General features: G+C 45.8%; 1 protein-coding gene across 1 annotated transcript; it reads right to left on the bottom strand.

The window, feature by feature from the left end:
* Window positions 1-14,983: 14,983 nt before the first annotated feature.
* On the bottom strand, window positions 14,984-17,134 carry LOC145062283 (cytochrome P450 78A9-like). The gene is made up of 2 exons (XM_079009909.1): window positions 16,218-17,134; window positions 14,984-15,805 (listed from the first exon to the last, which is right to left on the bottom strand). The coding sequence occupies exons 1-2, from the start codon at window positions 17,127-17,129 to the stop codon at window positions 15,149-15,151; spliced, it is 1,569 nt and encodes a 522-aa protein (XP_078866035.1). The 5' UTR covers window positions 17,130-17,134; the 3' UTR covers window positions 14,984-15,148.
* Between the last annotated feature and the right edge of the window lie 641 nt (window positions 17,135-17,775).

Below are 17,775 nucleotides of genomic sequence, written 5' to 3'. Positions count from 1 at the left end.
CATTGGTCATCTTGACCAAAGAGAAGTTCTTGTCTGCCATAAATCTTCTGATTCATCCCTCCATCAAGATCTTCACACCGTCTTTATCTGACATCACCACCGCACTTTACCAGATGGGTTATCAGAAACCAATCTGAGGGATTGGTGAGTTTAAGAAGAACCAACTACCTGCAGTTTGGCAGTTCGTATGCCATTTTGTCATCCGCTGTCTATCCGGCAGAACCGGAGGCATTGACAACATGGGTTTGAAGCTACTTGAACTAGTGTGGAGCATCTACATGGGTCACGATGTCAATTATGGCCAGATTCTTTGGGATGATTTCCTCCAATATATCCCCAAAGAGCACCCAAGTGAGAACCCAACCGAGCTCACATTTGCTCGATTCTGGTCCTTATGCATATCTGATCTACATGCGGATGCTGGTATCAACATGGGCAGTGACATCAACTTTTTTGTCACTAAGGATCTCAAAAGGTACAATCCCTCTTCTGATCAAACTTTATTTGGACCTATTCGCACGCTTCCCATCCATATTCTTACTTTGCTTGGGCTTGAGACTGCTAATGTCTCAGATCATATAGAGGCCACGTAGGGTATTGTCCCATACCCTTCTACCCCACCTCTTCCTTCCGCAACCATTCTCCCTGAGGGTACCGCAACCCCCTCTGCTACTACACTATCTAACCCTTCTCAACGGAGAAAAACAGTGGCATCCAAGAAGAAATCTAGCACACCTAAGAAGAATGCCCCAAAACAAACCGCACCCTCAAAGAAACGCAAAACCAAACCCACCACTGTATTGAGCAGTGATTTTGAGGAAGATAGACAACCAATATCTATCCTCAAGAAAAGAAAAACAACTGAAACCTCTGGCCAAATGCGTGATCGGACCGATACTGAAGCCTCTCAACAGGCTCCGGTAGTCCTTGGGATTGCCGCACATCCATTCAATACCACACTCGAATACCACTCAACCTAATCATGTGAGATTGTTTCATCCTCTTCATCATCTGAACGTGGAGACAGCCCCCCAGTTATATCTCAAGTAGATAACTCTGGACATCGCCCTAAGGTCTCCAGGGCTTCCCAACTGCACATTTTTTCTTCCGAGGAGTTAGACTCCATCCTTTTGAATGTATCCCAAACACTTCAAACACCAATCCATCCGCAGGGCATCTCTTTCACCCATGCCAGAACTGGGCAGAGGCCAGACTTGACCACGGGTCAAGGAGACCAAGGAAGCCCAGGAAATCCTACTCTGCTTCCATTCTTTATAGGTGGTTTAGGCATGGTGAGCACACATGTGCAAGGATCCGTGAACCCAAGGGACACCTTGGTGCGTACACAAAGAATTGACGGCGATGACTCAAGTGATTCTTGGAGTTGGTATCAACCAACTACCGATGCCGAAATCAAGAAACATGATGCCTTTAAAAGAGCCTTCCAAGCCCTCAAGGAGCAACAGGTCAAACAACAACAACAGAAGGAACAGGAAATACTATCCGTGGCCAAGTATTGGGCAAATGCCATCAGCAATGCCCATACTACTGCCACAATCCAAAAGGTTCAAAACTGGATGGATCAAATGGTAGAAACTATGATGAAAGCTCAAGCTTCAGCCACAGCCGCAGCTACCTCCAAAGTTCCTCCTACTCCAACTCCTGTTCCATCTCCCGCAGTCAACCCATCTCAATACGAAGAGCTGGCAATTGAACTCAGATCAGCCCCTACCTTCGGTTTTGATGATGAAGACATCCAAGAGGTCAACAAACCAATCCTTCTGACGACGACCTTATGATGTTTGAAGAATAAGAATAAGAGTCTAGCGGTTCTCAACATTCCACTTCCAAGCCCAAAGAAAAGAAAAAAAAGAAGAAGAAGGATGCTGTCACCAGGAAGGAATTCCTAAATCTCCAAGCCAAAGTTGATCAAATTTTGGCTGCAGTTAAACCTACCTAACCTCCAACTGAAGATATTCCAGGACCGTAGTCATTAATTGAACGCATTGAAAGACTCAAGACGAGAGAGCGTATGGCTGCTGAGTGCATCTCTCTCAAGGTAGAAATGGGGATCCGGTCCCTTGACGACAACCGCAGGGCTGATCATCAGGGATTCATGGCTGCAGTGGAACGCCTCATTACTGAGGTGACCGCAATCAAACAGGATCTTCAAGCAGCTATGGTAGATCATGATTCACTGTCTCAGAAAGTGATAGATGAGACTCATACTGCCTATGAGTCCACTATCTCTGTTCTTCATGCCACTATCAACCGAATGTAGAAATCCCTCACCTCTAACTTCCATGGCCGTGAGATCCTCCAGCTTTCCAAAGATATACACAAGCTACTCTTCAACTCCTCCACCCCAAACAACTCACAGTTGGCCGAGACCATGAAAGCTCACTTTGCAGAAGTTTGTGCCAAGGTGGAGGGACTTAAACAATGGCTTGAGGAAGCACCTCCATTGCATCCCTCAAGAGGGGGAAGTGATGAAGAATTCCACCACTCAGATACCTCCATCCATCAGAGCCCTCCCATCACCACAAAGAAAATTCCCACACCGCAGCCCTCACCTCCACCATCCCACAATATTCCATCTCCTCACTCTTCACCTATAAACAACACCCTCAAAAGGCCTGAGACTCCTCCTCACCTTAAAAATCTTCAGGAAAATATGTCATCAGCAAGCTCCAAAGACTCTCCTGTCACAGCCCAAAGAAAACACGATTGGAAAGCGGCCAAGCTTGCTGAACTCATATGGAGAGAATACGGATTTGATACTATGATAGATGAGTCGCTGTAACTCATGGGTCAATCTGCTCCACGGGCTACTGGATGAAGACTACACTCCACATCTCATATATGCTGAACCTCCTTCTGATGGATATTGGGATATTCCAATCTCTCCCAATGCCAAGTATTTTGCAGTTTTTTAGTCTTTTGACTGCAGCCTCCCTGATCACAAACGACTGCCTATGGAATTTGAAAGACTTGATCGCTTTTATGCGAAGCATGGCTCTTCTGTTGAAAACATATGGTCTAACGATAGACCATCCGCAGTCCAAAATTACAAGATGCGGAAGTTTATGAAGGCCGACTTCGTTCAGTACACCCTTACCAGAAGAGAGCATGACTACATACGCACTCAGGCAGATTTCCCAAGCATGAATCCAGAAGAAATCTTCCTCATTGCCAGAGTATTCCAGAACAAGGCAGAAAAGCATCCGAAGATGCAAATAGCGCTTGACAAAGCCAAATCCTATCTGAGGGATACAGTTTGTGACTTCGCCAAGATTGATGCGAATATCCACCCCACCATCATTAGGGAGTTTGATCTCCCCCCCCCCCCCACTTGAACCTATGCCAATGCCTACCAAAGGCTTTGAAGAAAGATCACTAGGCGCAACAAATTTCCTGAACTTGGTATCATATTCAAACGGAAGGTTGACAACGTCAAATACTTCATTCCGATGAATGCTATGCACCGCCTGCCCAAGAAACAACTTGATATCTGCAAGACTGCAGTAGAAAGATCGAAGCATACTACCACTGAAGTCAAATTTGAAATTTCGAGAAGAACCACTTGGCTTGAAAACGTCAGGAAGTTCTGGTGGATTTTGATCAAGTTCCTCAAACTTGATACCTGAACCGGAGTTAAAGAGGTCACTTAGGGGGAAATTGTTGAACCATAAAAGTGACCCTCTTAAACTAAGATACCGCAACCATCTACCTACCGCAACGGTTCACCATCCGCGATCATCTTAGCACCCAGAGTCAGTTCTTCTTAAACATCCGCCGTCCATCTTTATGTTTTTCTTATCTTTGTGTAATATACTCTATTATGCCTTGCACGGCTGCTTATAGAGTAGTTGCTTAGTTCTGAGACTCTATAAATAGAGACTTTTTCTGATGTATTATAACAACTTCTAACTACTGAATTTCTTCTTCAACCATCTCTCTTATCACTCAATGACTTGTGAATTACTCTGAATATATTTCTCCAAGTTATCTTCTTCGTTTCTCTATTTTTCTATTCTACTTACTCTAAATTGCTACTGAAACATATCAAACTATAACCTCTCAACAGAGCAAGTCTTTTAGACTTAATCACTAAACTTGATCTTCCTTATTAACTCGGAGTGAATGCATTCCTTGTCACAAATCAGTTTAAGTGTATTCTTGATATAACAATTGCTGTCATTTATATTTCTTTACTTTCCGCAACTAACTATCTAACTATATTATTGTTGAGCTTTTAGATCCTTTGATATTAAATATTCCGCAATATACTTGTTCTAACGTTTGTTCATGTGTGTCTCCAAGTTTTTCTCTCAACAGTATCCCACCCACGATCTGGAGTTGGGGGCTGTGGTGTTCGCCCTCAACTATCTGTATGGGGTTCGGTGTACCATATACACGGACCACAAGAGCCTGAAGTATCTAATGGATCAGCCCAACCTCAATATGCGCCAGAGGAGATGGTTGGATGTGGTGAAGGATTATGATTGTGAGATCCTGTACCACCCGGGCAAGGCTAATGTTGTAGCCGATGCACTAAGCCGAAAGGCGGAGGGCGCCCCGATACGAGATGTTTGTTTGAGATTGACAGTGATGACTCTAGTGTTGGATACTATTTGTGGGGCCCAGGCTAAGGCCGTGAGGCCAGAAATCCAGAAGAAAGAGCGAGTTGTTGGGCTGGTATCGGAGTTCGTTACTGATGGCCGGGGGCTTATGACATTTCAGGGTCGGATATGGGTACCGTTTGTGGGCAGGACCTATACCATTTTGTTGGAAGAGGCTCATAGATCGAAGTTCTCGATCCATCCCAGGGTCACTAAGATGTATTTGGACCTGAAGAGGGAGTATTGGTGGCCCTATATGAAGAGGGATGTCGCATGGTTTGTAGAAAGACGCTTGACCTGTCGCAGGATTAAATTCAAGCACCAGCAACCACATGGTAAGCTGCAGCCGTTAGAGATTCCCGAGTGGAAATGGGAACAGATTACCATGGATTTCATCACCAAATTGCCAAGGACTACGAGAAGTTTCAATGGAATTTGGGTGATTGTGGACAGGTTGACGAAGAGCGCTCATTTCCTTGCTATCAGTGAGAGCTCTTCCGCGGAGAGGTTGGCAGAGATGTACGTGAGAGAGGTGGTATCGCGGAATGGAGTTCCAATCTCGATTGTCTCAGATCAAGATGTACGTTTCACTTCCAGATTCTGGAAGAAGTTTCATGAGGAATTGGGTAAGAGACTGCATTTTAGTACCGCATACCACCCACAGACTGACGGGCAGAGTGAGTGGACGATTCAGATGCTCGAGGACATGCTCCGAGCATGTGTGTTGGATTTAAGCTGGAGTTGGGACACGTACTTGCCCTTGGCAGAGTTTTCCTACAACAACAGCCATCATTCGAGCATTGGTATGCCACCCTTTTAGCTGTTGTATGGGAGGAGGTGTCGGACCCCCATTTGCTGGGGAGAGGTAGGGCAGCGTGTGATGGGTAGTACCGAGATCGTGCTTCAGACGACAGAGCAGATTCATCAGGTCAGATAGCGGTTGTTGACCACTCAGAGTCGCCAAAAGAGTTATGCGGACAGGCGCCGATCCGAGCTCGAGTTTCAGGTCAGTAACTTCGTGCTCCTGAAGGTCTCTCCTTGGAAATGAGTGATCCGATTCAGGAAGAGGGGCATGTTGGGACCCCGATATATTGGTCCTTTCAGGGTGATTGCGAGGGTAGGCAGGGTTGTAACACCCCATTCATGGTACGTTGCTTCCGTGGCATTTATTTTGAGGTTTTTGAGAGGGACTCGACGAGTCTATGGCCCAACTCGTCGAGTAGGAACGGGATTTCGAGCACGTGTTAGTCGGCGACTCGGCGAGTCTGCCTGCCAGGTAGAAACCCTAAATCCCCGGGTTTGCACCCTATTTAAACAACCTTATGAGCCCCCAAACTCGTCCCCTTCACCCTTAGAGCATCATTTAGCAAACCCTAATCGTTTCCTTGGTTATTTGTGCATTTCTTGTGTGAATCTTGAAGTTTTGAAGAGAAGGAGGCTAGGTTCAAAGGAGAAGAAGAAGATCCAAGGTCTTGCTTCCATTTCAGAGTTCTTTGAGGTATTTCTCGGAATCCTCCTGTTTTATGCTTAAAACCTCCATTTGATCATTTCTAGGGCTATTTTGATGTATTTTCAACCTTATAGTTGTATGAATGCCCTAATAGGTCGAGATATCGCTAGATCTGTTCATTTATGAGTTGTAGAGCCCGGATCTATTGCCTTTTTGAAGTTACTTTGCATAAGAGCCCTAGATTTAGCCTTTATCATGCTTTTTTGAGCCTTATAATCTTCATTGATGCTTTTGGACACGTAAAGATAGAATCTTTACGTGTTAATCGGACTAAGGAAGCTCAGATCTATAGATTATATGCGGTAGTTTTGATCAGAATCGAGTTTTTAGGATCTGCATGCTTGTGACTCGGCGAGTCATTCTTCGGACTCGGCGAGTCCGGTCGCGAGTCCCCGATCTTTACCCTTTGAGTGATTCCGAGTGGAGGCCAGTGAACTGTAGGATGGACTCAGTGAGTCGAAGGGTAGACTCAGTTATGGTGGGACTCGACGAGTTGTTCATACAACTCGGCGAGTCCAAGAGAATCTTCTTAGATCGAAGAACAACTCGTCAAGTTGTTCATATGACTCGGCGAGTCGGATGCAGATTGTCTGAGTTCTTGAATCGAGAGGGTACTCGTCGAGTCAATGCCATGCTCGACGAGTAGCCACGAGTAGGGTTGAGAAGTGAGATTAGGGACTCGGCGAGTTGGCGGCCCAACTCAGCGAGTCAGGTCAACTGTAGGTTGACTTTGACCGGGAGAGTTGACTTTGACCAGGGGTAAAAGAGTCATTTTACCCAGTACCGGAGCAGCAGCAGTTAGCTTCCAGAGCCATACACTCAGCAGCCAATTCACGAGGTGAGTTTCTTTCCAGTAGGAACGGGTCTAAGGCCACAATGCCGGCCCATTCAGTTAGCCGTAGTTTCTGGGCTTCGGTCCAATGCAGTAGTTAGTATGTTTGACGCCTCCGTGGCTTAGACAGGATTTATGTGCTTATGCTAATTGATATGTTATGCTATGCTCAGTCAGTCAGCTTCGGACTTCGGTTCGATGTAGGGGACAAGGTCCCAGTCAGTCAGCTTCAGACTTCGGTCCGATGTAGGGGACAAGGTCCCAGTCAGCCAGCTTCGGACTTCGATCCGATGTAGGGGACAAGGTCCCAGCCAGTCAGCTTTGGACTTTGGTCTGATGTAGGGGACGAGGTCCCAGTCAGTCAGCTTCGGACTACGGTTTGATGGAGGGGGCAAGGCCCCAGTATGTGCTTTATATGTTATTGCATGGTATGTGGTAGTTGGGGGAGCTCACTAAGCTTCGTGCTTACAGTTTCAGTTTTGGTTTCAGGTACTTCCGCAAGCAAAGGGAAGAGCTCGGGATGATGGCATCGCACACACCACAGCTTTAGTTTTGTCCTGGGAGTTGAGTCAGTTTTGATATGATTGGATACAGTTGTGATACATCTTTCTCACAGTATTTTATTATGGATTTTGAACATGCAGCATATGGTTTTTATTATGTGACACTCAGTTTCATGGTTTTGTTATAATAAAAATCGAAAGTTTTGGGTAGTATTTTTGGGTTGTTTCAAGTTGGTATCAGAGCCTTGGTTTGAGGGATTCGGATATACCTTCGGGTGTATCTGAACTCAAACTAAGGAAAAGATAAAAAGATTTTCAAAAAGAAAAAAAAAAGCAAGATAAGGGTGTGGTGCATGCGATCAGCCGAGCTCAAGTAAGTACTCCCAAATTACCCATACAAGTTTTATTATTATGATTAATTGTTCCAGTTCCAGTAGAACAGCATGCTAGTATAGGACTAAGGATCTAGGAGGATGCCTTATGTGCCTGCTATATGTGTTTCAGCTTTATGAGAATTGCATGCTAGTATCGAGTAGACAACAGTAGGATAGCCTGTTTAGGTTATGCCAGGTAGCGCAAGCTTAGCATTGTATGCTAGTTCAGTTTCTCGTTATGAGAGTAGATTTGCTTGAGTAGTTTCCGGTGTCCGAATGTTGCTTGCTTCGTGCTTTGTAGAACTCTTGGTGATGAGAGTTAGCCGTTAGATGAATATGCCACGTCACATGTGATCAGGGTTGAATAATCTCAGAGTATTGGAGCTTGGCACTATTGCGCAGCTCTTGTTTGAGTCTAACCGTTGTAGGGACGAGCCTTTTACTCGAAGGTTTATCCGAGCCTCATCACATGTGATGGTATTCAGGTGATGGCTAATTAGAATTACAAGGAGGTCTTCAGCAGCTGAGGACTGGTTTGAGTGGAGTAAGAGATTTCCCTAGGGAAAGCCTAGGATGAGAGTAGCAGAGATCAGCAGTAGTAGAAGTGACTTGGTGGATTCAAGGCAGTTCTTGAGGAAAGTACGGATAGATGTGGAAGGTAGTATGGGCCCGTACTACTGAAAGCAGAGGATCCGTACTCGAATCAAGGAAGGTCGAGACAAGACCAGGAAGCTAGTAGTAGTATCAATGATCCCTTGAGATATTTTTAGTTTTCTGATGTTGCTATGATGTGTTTCAGAATGGTGGTTTTGCGTTCGAGGCCAGCAACCGGCAGTGGAGGTGCCGGGGAGGGATCAGGATCAGGCTCGGGGAGCGAGCGCATGGATGAGCAGACCAGAGAGTTTCTTTCTTCAGAGATTACTCGTATCGTTTTAGAGCAGACTCCTGTGATCTTCGGTTCGATCAAGGAGGGTATCCTAGAGCTGATGGATGAGAGGTTGGGCACCTTCCGTGCCGAGGTGGCGGCCATGATGGGGTCGCGCACACTTACATTCAGGGAGTTCAGGACATGTGGAGCTCCAGAATATCACGGGGCGCGGGACCCCATAGCGAGCACTAGATGGTTGGCGGATGTGGCCAACGCGTTCCGCACGAGCAGGTGTCCTGAGGGGGACAAGGTTAGATTGGTGTCCTGTCTTTTGAAGGACAGGGCACGGGATTGGTGGGAGGAGGTCGGACATACCGTTGGGGATGATGCTGCGTTGGATACCATGACCTGGACTGATTTCTCTACTAGGTTCAGGGCGGAGTTTGCACCGGTTATTGAGGTGCAGCAGTTAGCCCGAGAGTTTCAGAACCTCACCCAGACTACAGAGACCGTGGCGGAGATCACCGCCAAGTTCAGGGAGAGGGCTCTTCTTGTTCCTCAGTATGCAGCCGATGAGGAGATGAAGAAGGCCCGTTATCATGAGATGTTGTGGAGCGATATCCGCTAGTTTGTGAGCCGGTCCAGCTGTAAAACGCTGGATGACATGATTGCTAGAGCTCGAGAGAGGGAGATTGATCTAGAGATGGAGAAGAAGTGGAAACCAAAGGCGGTTACGGGTTCAGGAGGTTCGGGCAAAAAGCCCAAGGTTTCAGATCACAGATCCAGGATTCAGCCGAGCCACGGTCGATGTGGCAGGTGTGGGAAGATGCACGATGGGGTGTGCAAGGCAGGGAGCTCCGGCTGCTTCAAGTGCGATCGGACTGGGTATTTGAGCAGGGATTGTACGGCTCCTGCTACTGCCGTTGCAACATCAAATCTGATTTGCTTTCAGTGCAATCAGAGGGGACATAAAAATTCCCAGTGTCCGAGTTTAGCTGCAGTAGGGAAGGTGGCTGCACCTGCCCCTGCTACTTTGAGGATTACAGATGGCCGGCAGGGCCGAGCCGAGACGCCAGTGGCGAAGAGTAGGGCGTTTCAGATGACAGCAGAGGAGGCGCGAGCGACTCCTGACGTGGTGACGGTTATGTATCTTCCCTTCATCTCTGTATTATTATTATTGTTTGATTATTGCTTATGATTATATGTTTTATATAGGGTCGTTCTCTGTGAACGGCATTTCTGCTATGGTATTATTCGATTCGGGGGCTACCCGATCATTTGTATCGCTTGCCCTTAGAAAGAGATTTAGTGGAGCTCAAGGGGAGCTGGATTGTCCTCTAGAGGTTGAGATAGCGGATGACAGGACTGTGAGGGTCGCCAGAGTGCATAGAGGGTGTTCTCTTCAGTTGTTCGACGAGCAGTTTTCAGTGGACCTGGTTCCTATTCCCCTGCGAGGGAATAAGGTTATGGTAGGCATGGATTGACTGAGCCCCAATGGGGAGGTGATTGATTGTGAGCAGCAGTTAGTGAGGGTTCGCACTCCCAGTGGGGGAGAGTTAATGATTCAGAGCGAGTGGCCACAGCGCGGACCAACCTTTTGTTCCGCCGCGAGAGTGAGACGTTATTTCCAACAGGGTTGCGCGGGTTATGTAGCTTATGTCTTGGATGCCCGGGAGAAGGGCAAGACGGCAGTTGATGATGTTCCGATAGTGCGAGACTTCCCGGATGTATTTCCCGAGGATTTACCGGGAATACCTCCTGAGAGGCAGGTTGAGTTTAGGATCGACCTGATTCCTGGTGCGGCTCCGATAGCCAAGGCACCATATCGTCTACCTCCCCCAGAGATGCAGGAGTTGTCTACGCAGCTGCAGGAGCTGCTAGACATGGGTTTCATTCGGCCGAGTAGTTCGCCTTGGGGAGCGCCGATCATGTTTGTGAGGAAGAAGGATGGGTCGGATCGTATGTATATAGATTACCGAGAGTTGAATAAGGTAACGGTAAAGAACCATTATCCACTTCCGAGGATAGATGATTTGTTTGATCAGCTTCAGGGAGCGTCTTGGTTCTCCAAGATCGATCTACGCTCCGGGTATCATCAGATGCGGGTTAGAGATGAGGATGTGCAGAAGACTGCTTTCAGGACCAGGTATGGTCATTATGAGTTTGTGGTGATACCATTTGGGCTCACCAATGCTCCAGCTGCGTTCATGGATCTCAGGAATCGCGTGTGCAGGCCGATGCTGGATCGGTCAGTGATAGTATTCATAGATGATATCTTGGTGTATTTCAAGACGCAGGAGCAGCACGAGGAGCACCTGAGGGAGGTGCTGGAAGTTTTGAGGAGGGAGAGACTTTTCACAAAGTTCTCTAAGTGTGAGTTCTGGTTGCGCGAGGTGCAGTTCCTTGGTCACCTCGTCAACCAGAAGGGTATTTTGGTAGATCCGGCCAAGATAGAGGCCGTGATGTAGTGGGAGGTCCCGAAGTCTCCATACGAGATTCGGAGCTTCCTAGGGTTGGCAGGGTATTATCGGAGGTTCATTCAAGATTTCTCCAAGATAGCAGTGTCGCTCACCCGACTGACCAAGAAGTCGGTGGTATTTCATTGGGGGCCTGAGCAACAGGCAGCGTTCGAGACCCTCAGGCAGAGATTGTGCGAGGCTCCGATCCTTACCTTGCTAGAGGGAGTAGAGGACTTCATAGTCTACTGTGATGCCTCAATCACAGGTATGTGAGCAGTGTTGATGCAGCGAGGCCATGTGATAGATTACGCCTCGAGGCAGTTGAAGCCTCACGAGGCTAACTATCCTACCCATGATTTAGAGCTGGGGGCGGTTGTGTTTGCCCTCAAGATTTGGAGACATTATCTTTATGGGGTCCATTGTACTATCTACACGGAGCACAAGAGTTTGAGGTACCTTATGGATCATCCGAGTCTGAACATGAAGCAGAGGAGATGGTTGGATGTGTTGAAGGATTATGATTGTGACATCCTTTACCATCCAGGGAAGGCCAACGTGGTGGCCGACGCCCTAAGCCGCAAAGTGTCGGCAGCCCCTATCAGGGATTTGTGTTTGAGGATGACAGTGATTACTCCATTGTTGGAGCGGATCAAGGAGGCTCAGGTTGAGGGCCTCAAGGAGGAGAGGCAGAAGTGTGAAAGGATAGTGGGTCGAGTAGCTTCGTTTGATTATGATAGTCGGGGATTGCTGACGCTTCATGGGAGGGTGTGGGTACCGTACTGGGGTGGAGTACGGAAGGTGTTGATGGACGAGGCTCATAAGTCTCGATTTTCTATCCACCCAGGGGCGGCGAAGATGTATAGAGATCTTCGACCCGATTATTGATGGCCCTGCATGAAGCGGGATGTCGCTTGGTATGTTGAGAGATACCTGACCTGCAGGAAGGTCAAGGCGGAGCACCAGAGGCCTCACGGCAAGATGCAGCCGTTAGACATTCCCGTGTGGAAATGGGAGGACATCACCATGGATTTTATCACCAAGCTTCCTAGGACCGCACGAGGAGTGGATTCGATATGGGTAGTAGTGGATCGGTTGACGAAGAGTGCTCATTTTATCCCGATCCAGGAGAGTATATCGGCAGAAAAGTTAGCCGATATCTATGTGCGTGAGATCGTGGCACGTCATGGAGTGCCGGTATCGGTGGTGTCAGACCGAGATGTCCGTTTTACATCCATATTCTGGAAGCGGTTTCACGACGAGATGGGTACTCGTCTTCATTTCAGCACCGTTTTCCACCCTCAGACGGACGGGCAGAGTGAGAGGAAGATTCAGAATCTCGAGGACATGCTCCGGGCATGTGTTTTAGACTTCGGTGGCAGTTAGGATACGCATCTTCCGTTAGCAGAATTTTCGTATAACAACAGTTATCATGCGAGCATTGATCGACCTCCCTTTGAGATGCTTTATGGGAGGAAGTGTAGGACCCCGATTTGTTGGGGCGAGGTTGGTCAGCGAGTCGTAGGGAGCACGGAGGTGGTGCTCAAGATGACCGAGTTGATTCAGCAGGTCCATAGTAGACTGCAGACTGAGCAGAGTCGGCAGAAGAGCTACGCCGACAGGAGGCATTCAGACTTGGAGTTCCGGGTGGGCGATATGGTCCTTCTGAAGGTCTCACCCTGGAAGGGTGTCATCAGGTTTCGGAAGAGAGGAAAGCTGGGTCCCAGGTTCATTGGTCCTTTCAGGGTTTTGGCTCGGGTGGGTCGGGTTGCTTATCGGTTGGATCTTCCGGTAGAGCTTAGCCAGATCAACAACACTTTCCATGTGTCTCAGTTGAGGAAGTGTTTGGTGGATGAGTCAGCAGTTGTTCCCCTAGAGGATATTCAGGTTGATAGCAGCCTGAATTATATTGAGAGGCCGGTCGCGATTCTGGACCGGAAGACAAAGACCTTGAGGAACAAGGCAATTCAGCTAGTAAAGGTGCAGTGGCAGCACCAAAAGGGGTCTGAGTGGACGTGGGAGGCTGAGGAGGAAATGAGAGAGCACTACCCGGAGTTATTTGCAGATTCAGCCGTAGCAGACTTCGAGGACGAAGTCTGAGACAAGTGGGGGAGAATTGTAACACCCCATTCCTGGTCCGTTGCTTCTGTGGCATTTATTTTGAGGTTTTTGAGAGGGACTCGACGAGTCTATGGCCCAACTCGTCGAGTAGGGACGGGATTTCGAGCACGTGTTAGTCGGCGACTCGGCAAGTCCATATTCAGGACTCGGCGAGTCTGCCTGCCAGGTAGAAACCCTAAATCCTCGGGTTTGCACCCTATTTAAACAACCTTATGAGCCCCCAAACTTGTCCCCTTCACCCTTAGAGCATCATTTAGCAAACCCTAATCGTTTCCTTGGTTATTTGTGCATTTCTTGTGTGAATCTTGAAGTTTTGAAGAGAAGAAGGAGGCTAGGTTCAAAGGAGAAGAAGAAGATCCAAGGTCTTGCTTCCATTTCAGAGTTCTTTGAGGTACTTCTCGGAATCCTCCTGTTTTATGCTTAAAACCTCCATTTGATCATTTCTAGGGCTAGTTTGATGTATTTTCAACCTTATAGTTGTATGAATGCCCTAATAGGTCGAGATATCCCTAGATCTGTTCATTTATGAGTTGTAGAGCCTGGATCTATTGCATTTTTGAAGTTACTTTGCATAAGAGCTCTAGATTTAGCCTTTATCATGCTTTTTTGAGCCTTATAATCTTCATTGATGCTTTTGGACACGTAAAGATAGAATCTTTACGTGTTAATTGGACTAAGGAAGCTCAGATCTATAGATTCTATGCGGTAGTTTGGATCAGAATCGAGTTTTTAGGATCTGCATGCTTGTGACTCGGCGAGTCCGGTCGCAAGTCCCCGATCTTTACCCTTTGAGTGATTCCGAGTGGAGGCCAGTGAACTGTAGGATGGACTCAGTGAGTCGAAGGGTAGACTCAGTTATGGTGGGACTCGACGAGTTGTTTATACAACTTGGCGAGTCCAAGACAATCTTCTTAGATCGAAGAACAACTCGTCGAGTTGTTCATATGACTTGGCGAGTCGGATGCAGATTGTCTGAGTTCTTGAATCGAGAGGGTACTCGTCGAGTCAATGCCATGCTCGACGAGTAGCCACGAGTAGGGTTGAGAAGTGAGATTAGGGACTCGGCGAGTTGGCGGCCCAACTCGGCGAGTCAGGTCAACTGTAGGTTGACTTTGACCGGGAGAGTTGACTTTGACCAGGGGTAAAAGAGTCATTTTACCCAGGTCAATTGGGGACCATAGATTATTAATAAAATATTAAAATTAACTAAATATTAATATATATCTTAAGAAAAACAAGTACTTCAAAATTAGAAAATAAGACAAATTATAATTTGGAAATACAAAAATATGAACATTTTGGTATAATATTTGAATTTTTGAAAATTTGAAAAATTTGGAGTAAAAAAAGAAAGTTGGTTTTTTGAATTTTTAGATTTTTTTGACCTTTTTTTGACATTTTTTCGACATTTTTTTGACATTTTTCGACCTTTTTGACTTTTGTTGACCGATTAATCACGCCAAAACCGATTAATCTAAATTTCCGATTAACACCCTAATCGTCGACGGTTGGAGAACGCCAAACGATTAATCGCCGATTAATCCCGATTTCCGCAACCATGATATATATATATATATATATATATATATATATATATATATATATATATATATATATATATATATATATATATATATATATATATATATATATATATATATTACTTAACAAACAGACTGGAGACGACCATTTGGTTTGCTTAATCAAACTTTATATATAGATATAGAATTCGACATGCTATATACATACACTTATAATCTCAATTTACAAAAACTAGAAATTCTTATTAAACATAACGATCGATAATAATAGCCACCAAGTCAAGTCTTTTTGTTTTTTTTTTTAAATGTGTATTAATTTTCTTAACGTCTGGAGGAAGCAGCAGGGATAGGTCTACTGGGACTCGGTCGCATGGTGAGCGTAAGCGGGTTCGCCATTTCACAAGAAAGCTTCAATACCTCTGATAAGTCAACGTTGTATCCATCACATTCACTTCTCCCAAACTCAAACTCCTGCAACAGCGAAGCCACCCAAAAGGTAACCGTCGTCATCCCAAGACTCTTCCCCGGACAACTTCGCCTGCCCGATCCAAACGGCGCCAGCCTTAAATCAGATCCCATCACCGACGTATTCATCAATCCTTCCGCCTCAATCATAAACCTTTCTGGTCGAAACTGTAAGGGCTCTTTCCAAATTTGTGGGTCCCGGCAGATGGCCCACATGTTAACCATAGCCGTAGTCCCTGCTGCTACGTCATGACCGTCGATGTTGGTGTCCGTGATGGCTAGACGAGCCCACGAAAGAAGTGGGCCTGGTGGGTGTAGCCTCAGAACTTCTTTCACTACCGCCTGAAGATACACCAAATTGGTGACGTCAGATTCGGTCACCACACGTGACCTCCCGACGACCCTCCGAAGCTCGTCTTGGAGCTTTGATTGAACATCCAGATGAAGCACCAACCTTGCGAGGATCCATTCCATCAGCACTGCTACCGTGTCGGTGCCTCTGAATATCATTTCCTGTCGTTCGTACGTCAATAATCGATCAAATAGATTATATATTAATTAATATATATGTGGTGTGCGTATTTTTGTTATTAATTATTAGACAAACCTAACCCGAAAAGGGTTTTATTATTGTCTCAAAATATTACTATTTATATCATTAAATTTCTAAATATAGTCTACTGAAAAACGGAATAGGTCAAAGACTTCCGCCATAACTGGATAGTAGAGTTTTGGAGTGTAATTATTTTATTTTCTTTTTCTTTTTTCAAAAAGGTTATCTTTGTATTTTCCTCCGTTGAATAGAAATGAATAATGATTTCGTGTGTGTCTATATATATATATATATATATATATATATATATATATATATATATTTTGTGTGTGGGTGTTTCTTCGTTGGTAAGCAAATAGGTCAGCTGCTTACCCAGAGTACCGCGATCATATCCGATTCAGATAATATATCGGATCCTTCAAGTGATAACAAGACGTCGGTGAAGTCACCGTTGACTGGAAGCAGTTGACCTCGGTGTTCGTCAATGATCTGTTTGACAAACCGGTTTACTTTGGGAACGAGTTTGGAGCACCTGGAACGAATCCCTTGCAAATCAAAATCAGCCAACCATGGAAGGTGATCTGTCCAGTTGAGCATACCCAAAAGCTCATATCCTTCATCCACAAGCTTTCTCATCTCCACGGACTCGACATCGTTTGAATCCAGTCTGTATCGTCTTCCAAACACAGACCACATCATGTTACTGAGAGATGCTCGCTTGAGCAATTCGCGAACACATAGAGAGTTCGTTCCTCTTTGCTGCTGTTTATGATGAAACATCTCCACCATCTGATAACAAATCACCATCCTCTGGTCTTCAGAGACTTTGATTTGTTTCGGACAAAAGAGATGCGTGGCTGCAATCCTTCGTAACGTCCGCCAATAAACGCCATAAGGCGCGAACCCAATGCCTCGGTTGAACATCAAGCTGTACGCAGACTCCTTGATAGGACGGTCGGCAAAAGCAGAGCTGTTAAGGATATCCTTGGCGACGTCAGGGTTACAAGTGACGATCACACGCGTTTCGCCCAAGCTAAAGGCCATTAAGCGGTTTGCACGGCAGGACTGTGCAGCGGTGGCGATCTTACGGTGAGCGAGGCCAGACATGAGATGCATGCTGCCAATGAAAGGGAAGCCTCTGGGACCGGGGATGGTAGATTTATGTTTGGACCATTGGAAGAATAAGTTAATGAAACTGGCAAGAGCAAAAATGAAGAAGAAATTGATGGTGGTGCATTTAGAGGAAAGGGCAAAAAGCCAGAGAGTGTCGATGTTGGTTGTCATTTGATTGGGTTGTTTGTTTGCAGGGCGGTTGTGGAATGAGTAAGGTATTTATAGGAAACCAGCGGTAACCGTCGATAGGGTCTTGGTTGATTCCTTTTTGGTCAAAGGTCAATTCACTACTAAACTAAACCATAAACATGGGTTTTTTTCTGAACGTTTATATACTTAATAAAATAATCAGAAACTTTTAATATGGTTAATAATAAAATTGATGATTTGGCCGATGTATGTCATGTTTATCAACGTGGTATTAACAAAGTATCCATATAGACCTTTTTAATTAATATGTTTAGTTGTTATTATTTATACAATAAAAGCTCTTTTGCTTATGAACAATTAATTTACATAAGCCGGTTTGGGGTATGGAGCTGCGGCTTATGCTTTTTGTGTTGTCACCGTCTCATCTTTGCTATCCCCCAATCTATTTGTTCCATCTATTGTAATCGATTGAAGCCTCCATATTCCCAACGCGTTTCCTCCGGATGCTCCAATATTCATACACACTCTTTCCTTTTGAAGACCAACGACCTTCTTGCTCAATAGCACCGAAGCAACTCTACTCCAACACCTCCGCCTTCTTCCCCAAATACTTGTCGACTTCCTTTTTTTTTTTTTTTTCTTTGTCTATTTTTTTTACTGAATCCTT

Source organism: Lactuca serriola, chromosome 7 (genome assembly GCF_051521515.1).
Source record: "Lactuca serriola cultivar US96UC23 chromosome 7, Lser_US96UC23_V15, whole genome shotgun sequence".
Classification (NCBI taxonomy): Eukaryota; Viridiplantae; Streptophyta; class Magnoliopsida; order Asterales; family Asteraceae; genus Lactuca; species Lactuca serriola.
The sequence above is the reverse complement of the archived record's forward strand: the minus strand, read 5'-3'. Positions and strand labels throughout refer to the sequence as shown.

Bases quoted from the DNA above. Each gene is read 5' to 3' on its own strand.
- LOC145062283 (XM_079009909.1), bottom strand. From the start codon at position 17,129: ATGACAACCAACATCGACACTCTCTGGCTTTTTGCCCTTTCCTCTAAA. The intron at 15,806-16,217 runs GTAAGCAGCTGA...TACGAACGACAG, and splicing joins ATATGATCGCGGTACTCTGG to GAAATGATATTCAGAGGCAC.